Source organism: Phaethon lepturus, unplaced genomic scaffold (genome assembly GCF_000687285.1).
Source record: "Phaethon lepturus isolate BGI_N335 unplaced genomic scaffold, ASM68728v1 scaffold9333, whole genome shotgun sequence".
NCBI classification, from domain to species: domain Eukaryota; kingdom Metazoa; phylum Chordata; class Aves; order Phaethontiformes; family Phaethontidae; genus Phaethon; species Phaethon lepturus.
Window position 1 is genome coordinate 1 of NW_010526942.1, and position 6,372 is coordinate 6,372.

At 43.0% G+C, this 6,372-nt stretch overlaps 1 protein-coding gene across 1 annotated transcript in view; it reads left to right on the forward strand.

Moving 5' to 3' along the window:
* Nucleotides 1–484: 484 nt before the first annotated feature.
* The window catches only part of SPATA13 (spermatogenesis associated 13), a 15,493-nt gene continuing 9,605 nt past the window's right edge, over nucleotides 485–6,372 (forward strand). The window contains exons 1-4 of the mRNA XM_010283225.1: nucleotides 485–616; nucleotides 1,029–1,208; nucleotides 2,262–2,447; nucleotides 5,862–6,041. Coding sequence (XP_010281527.1) covers nucleotides 1,083–1,208; nucleotides 2,262–2,447; nucleotides 5,862–6,041 — 492 coding nt within the window. The 5' untranslated portion in view covers nucleotides 485–616; nucleotides 1,029–1,082. The remainder of the gene's footprint in view (nucleotides 617–1,028; nucleotides 1,209–2,261; nucleotides 2,448–5,861; nucleotides 6,042–6,372) is intronic.

A 6,372-nucleotide genomic window follows, 5' to 3' on the forward strand; every position in this document is an offset into this window, starting at 1 on the left:
TGGGTGGGCACGGAGGTGTCAGGTCGTTACATCCCTGCAGGGGATGTGACGATGTGACGATGTGATGGCACCCGGCCTGGGACTGACAGCGGTCCCCTCTGACTGCCGGGGGCCCGTCGGAGCTCTCTCATCTGCCATGTGGGGACATGGTGTTGAGACCTCCCTTCTGATTCTGGTCATTTGAGATTTCCTCTGCGTAAAAAAAAAAATAAAAATAATAGGTTTAGTTCTATTTTTTGCAGACACAAAGGTGAATCTCTCAGTTTCATCAGCTGCTGAATGAGAAAATTCCGAAGAAGAGTAAAAAGTATTTAATGGCGGAAAAACGGTTTTCCTGAGAGCTCTGCTGCTCTCCGCTTCTGCCGTTATTGTTATATTAATGACAACAAAGGCAACTTCTCAGCGATTCCTCTTGCCTTGTTTTTTTTGGAGGAGTGACAGAAATGATGAAGCAAACAGCTGTTGCACCTTTGTTTTAGTTGCTGCAGATGGTGGGACTGAATCTTCGGCCTTAGTGGACGACAATGGCAGTGAGGAAGATTACAGTTACGAGGAGCTCTGCCAAGCCACTCCCAGGTACCTGCAGCCCGGAGGGGAACAGCTAGCCATTAATGAGGTAATGTCCTTGGCTTTGCATTGCTGTAATGACGGCGGGGGAGGTTTCCACAGGTCTGAGGTTTCATATTAATAAAAAGTGCCATGGCGGTAGCCAGCATAGCGAAGAATCCAGTGGCCATGGTGTCCTGCCTTTGGCAGGGCCCACAAGGAGATGCCGAGGGAAGAGCACAGTGAGTAGTACTTCACTGGGAGTGTAGCTCGTTAGCCCAGGTAACTGCTCTGGAGTAGGACTCTAATTGTTCTCACTCATAAATATACGCATAGATTTCTGAAAATCCAGAACTTTAGTTTTATCCAGGAATAGGAGTAATCATGGGCCCTCTAGTGAGGTATTTTGATCTTTTAGTAACTTATAAACAGTTCACTGTTTATCTTTTGTCCTTCACAACCTCTTTTTCTTCCCATCTCAGCTGATAAGCGATGGCAGCATTGTCTATGCAGAAGCTCTCTGGGACCACGTGACTATGGATGATCAAGAGCTGGGCTTCAAAGCTGGAGATGTCATTAGAGTTCTAGAAGCTTCCAACAAAGACTGGTGGTGGGGAAGAAACGAGGACAAGGAAGCCTGGTTTCCAGCTAGCTTTGTCAGGGTGAGTTACTCTCTTGCTTTTGCACCATTGTCACACGAGATTCCGAGCAGAGTGCGACAGCAATGGTCATGGCATTACATTTAAGTGAAAGGCCTGATCCTCAGTGTCTTTGTATCTGAACATCACTGGTGTAACTCCTAATGACTTCACAATTTAAAAAGCAATAGAGAATCACACCCCACAATCCCTTAGCTCATCTGACACCTTTGGCTCTTCCTTTGCGTGGTCCTTTTGTAAACAAAGGAATTTCTGAAGGAGAAAGCTCAACCAGGAGCCATCAGTGTATACAGAGAGGACACAGCTGTTTTCATGAGGGAGTGGGGAAAGCTATGCTGCAGGGATTTCTTGGTAAAATAAGGCTTAATTTATTATCACAACATCGTGTAGGAATCTGGTTCACAGTCTGAACTCCCCAGTCAGAACTCAGCCACGTTAATGACAGTATAACTCTCCAATGGTATAAAATTAAACTATGTTTTAGAAATTAACTTAAAATACTTTTTGAGAGCCTATAATGAAGCTTGAGCCATGCTGTATGAAGTACTACACAAAGTACAAGAGATGGTTCCTGCCTTTGCCTTTCCTAGATCTCCAGCCAACATGGGCAATCAGACGAAAGTCGGAAAAGGAGTTATTGTTATCCACATCATACAGATAGGGAACAGGGACAGAGTGAAACTATTTAAAAGCGTTTGAGTTGTCTACTTTTGTAATTTTTTACTGATACGCTGGCTTGGCCAGAATAACACATAAACTATTAGCAAGGGTCAGAAATAAGCTTAAGTCTGAAAAATACACAGGCAACACAACATGGTATCTCTCAGAAACTGTGATTAGAAAGCCATGTATTTAACCAGACAGAAGTCTCAACACTTTATTTGAATATGCAGTGGGTACAATGAGATAAATCCTGTTGTGGAACACTCTCTATAAGGTAAGAATGGGAACATTTCTGTAGCAAGTCCTCTCTTAATTGTAAGAAGTTTGTAACAGTTTTATCACATTTTGTAAAAGTTTGCGGCTTTACTGTAGTTTGCTTTGTTCTGGCTGCAGCTGCGAGTAAATCAGGAAGAAGTGCCAGAAAATTGTAGCAGTACCCAGGGTGAAGAACAAGATGCAGATATTAGCAAGCATCGTCAGAAAATAGCAGAAAACAAGGATCAGATGAGAACCAACGTTATACAGGAAATTATGAACACAGAACGAGTCTATATCAAGCATCTCAAGGACATCTGTGAGGTATGTGCTTTAACCTGAAGGCATTCTGCTGACCTAATTTGAACAAAACATCCCATATAAATTGAGAACCGGAGTGGTTTCTCATATCAGAATATTCCCAATTGCACTTCTGAGGCTGTCAGTCAGATCCTTCTTGTGTCCTCTTATGGCTTTCCTCTCTGCCGACTGCCAGAAGGCACTGCTTCCTTTTTAAAAAAAAAAAAAAAGTTCACTTTTGACATGGAAAAAGTGCTTTGCTTATCTGACCGGTATTTCCATAATAATGAGAGAAGGAAGTCCAGTTTATTTAGAATTTTTTACCACTTGGTTTAGATAGAAAACTTTCAGTAATTTTAATAAAATCAATTACAGTTCAGGGACAAAACTTTTTGAAAGTCACTTGCAAAGCGAGTGTTTGCTGGGTGAGATTTTTTTTTTGTTTTCTCCAACAAAGAGATTTTTGCTGGATGCTTAGAAGCTGTGAAAAAGTCTTTAAAGGTGTTTTAGAACTACCCTGCTTGCTTGAACCATAAAATGGGGGGGTGTGTCCCCCAAGAAGCCTCTTAATACTTTTCACTGAAGTTTGCCTCTTCTGACGTGGACTGTGATGCATTTGACGTGTATTTGACTTCTGTTTGTGGTTAGCATCTGGAAGGGTGCTAAGCAACCTACCAAAACATTCTTTGTACCCTTAGTTTGCTAGGTCTCTCTCTGTATTTGTCATGTTGTCATCCTTAGTCCACCAGTCATCATTAGATTCTTTCATGGACAACAATGTAGAGAAGACAGCAGTGTTTTTTGACTTTTTTTAGCTCAGGCCTTTTTAATGCATTTTGAAGCAAGAAAAAGGGGAAAACAAAAAGACAAACATTGGTTGCTAATTGGCTAATTTTAAAACATTAAATGTAATTTCTGTCATTTAGAATCACTATTTACTTAAGCTAGTAAGCTTGACTGTGTGTCTAAAAGATCAGGGAGGATTTTGTACACACAGCTGTGTCGCTGCCATGATTAGCTGAGTTCTAGGACATGACTTTCATATTTTACTGGCCTATTAATTCTTAGACTGATATTAAGAATTAATTTTCTCTAACACATACATTCTATACCTCTATTCTTTAAATCTGACATGCCTCTGAGTTTAGTACAAGAGAGCAAATGCACATTTTCCAAGCAGAGAAGTGATGCTCCATGTTCAACATGTGGGGTTTCCTCAGAGTGAATCTGTAGGGTGGTGCAAGGCTGAAAAGATACTCAAGCCAGAAAAGCTGCTGCAGATAGTAATCTATATTTGCAAGCTCTGGACTAGAATGAATCACTAGGGCTTGTGCAGTCAGGATCGTGAAGCTGGAGTATACCTAGAAAAACCTTTTACATTCAAGAAGCGTTTGCAGTCCACATTACAAAGCTGCACAAGAATTAGTTTTCCGTGTTGGAGTTATCCTCCCAATAGTAGTAAATGTGGTAGCTGGCTTGCAGCGTAGCCACCGCACAGCTCTCAGAGCAGATGGCTGTGGAGGAGACAGGAATATTCATAACAGTGCCAGCAGTGTTCAGGGCTGCTTCCTGGTAAACCTCATCGGAGCAATTGCAAGGCTTTTTACAGCTGTCTGCTCCCAAAGTGATTTGGGGGAAACTTGCCTGAAAGCAGCCAAACGAAGGAGCCTGGCAGATAACCCCTATCATACCAGTTAACCTTTGCACTCATCTGTACCCTGGCGCCATAACTGATACGCGAGTATGAGCACAGCAGCTGTTGCTGGATGCTCAGCCCCTGCGCTGTATCCTCCTCGCCGCGCTCAGCTTTGTGGAACAGGTACCTGAGGACGTGCCGGCTGTGCATGGCAGCTGCCACCGCGTGTTTCAGCCCTAAGAGGCCCCCGATCATACTTCTGCTTCTCAGATATGCGAATGCCGATGCGATCTAGTGTCGGTTACTGATGGCAGAGCAGAATTTGCTCTGAAGGTGTTTTGAGACTGAAGAACTCAGTTATGTATCTCCTTAACACTGGATACAAACAAAGTAAACTGTACCCCGGTGATGTTCTTACAGGAAAGAGAAAAAAAATGGAGAAGTGATTGTATTTTTATGTGTGGTCTTTCCAATACTATTACCTCCTGCCAATACCATATGGATTTTATCCAACAGCAGCATTCCAAAGACTGTACCCTACTTACCTACTGGTTAAGGAACCAGTACTTTAGCCCTGGTAGAAATTGTCTTTTGTTTTAGGGTTTGTTCTTATACACATAGAAGTAGAGAAGAACTGTTATGGCACAGAGAAATTGCTATGAAAAAGCACAGCAGCTATAGTAGCCTGCGTGGGGCCTTACACCAGGCTTGCCTCCAGCTTGGCGGGTAGTCATAACAAAAAGATGCAAATGGGCTTTACACAGTCTGTAGATTTCTGGTTCCCCAATTCATTTATGGCGAGACAGCAGCTGGAGTGCAAGAATCAAACATAGAATAGAATTATAGAATCTTAGGGTTGGAAGGGACCTTTCAAGGTCATCTAGTCCAACTCCCCTGCAATGAGCAGGGACATCTTCAACTAGACCAGGTTGCTCAGAGCCCCAGCCAACCTGGCCTGGAATGTTTCCAGGGATGGGGCATCTACCACCTCTCTGGACAACCTGTGCCAGTTGTTCACCACCATCGTCATCAAAAATTTCTTCCTTATCTCTAGTAAAAATCTACCCTCTTTTAGTTTAAAACCATTACGCCTTGTCCTATTGCAAGCAGGCCTGCTAAAAGGTCTGTCCCCATCTTTCTTAGAAGCCCCCATTAAGTACTGAAAGGCTACAATAAGGTTTCCCCAGAGCCTTCTCTTCTCCAGGCTGAACAACCCCAACTCTCTCAGCCTGTCTTCATAGAGAGGTGCTCCAGCCCTTTGATCATCTTCATGGCCCTGCTCTGGACTTGCTCCAACAGGTCCATGTCCTTCTTATGTTGGGGGCCCTCAGAGCTGCACGCAGTATTGCAGGTGGGGTCTCACCAGAGCAGAGCAGAGGGGCAGAACCACCTCCCTCGACCTGCTGGCCGTGCTTCTTTGGATGCAGCCGAGGAGACGGTTAGACTTCTGGGCTGCGAGCACAGCTTTTCATCCAGCTTTTCATCCACCAGTACTCTCAAGTCCTTCTCAGAGGGCTGCTCTTGATCCCTTCATCCCCCAGCCTGTACTGATACTGGGGGTTGCCCTGACCCAGGTGCAGGACACTGCACTTGGCCTTGTTGAACCTCATGAGGTTCACACAGGCCCATTCCTTGAGCTTGTCCAGGTCCCTCTGGACAGCATGTCTGTGTGTGCATGGGGCTTTGAAACCACTCATCCGCCTGTAGACCACAGGGCTTTTGCCAGCTCAAATGGGCTTGTTCAGGGTAGAACCTGTTTTGCCATCTTCAAACTAAAAAGTTTTTATTAATTTCATTTCCAGGGTTATATTCGGCAGTGTCGCAAACATACAGGAATGTTCACCGCAGCTCAGTTAAGCACCATTTTTGGAAATATTGAAGATATTTACAAATTCCAAAGGAAGTTTCTGAAGGATCTTGAGAAACAGTACAACAAAGAGGAACCTCATCTAAGTGAAATAGGGTCATGTTTTCTTCAACATGTACGTTGCAAAAGTTTATTTTATTTATGAAATTAACAAAGTATGATAAGAAAATGCTAAGTTACCATGTTAGGAGGGGATTTTAGTAACAAGTGCTTATCAAATACTAAACTATGTATAAAGCATTTTAGAACGTAAAATAATTTACAGTTAAAAATTATTTAAATGTTTTAGATTTCTCCTCATTTTTAGCAGGCATGTAACTTTGGACACAATTTTAAGTTTCCTTTTCAAAACTGCAGTGATCACAGATGAACTGGACTATTTGCAGTGATCTCGATTTGTGCATGCAAAAATTTACTAAAGAAAATAAGGAAAGAAGGTGGTAGGG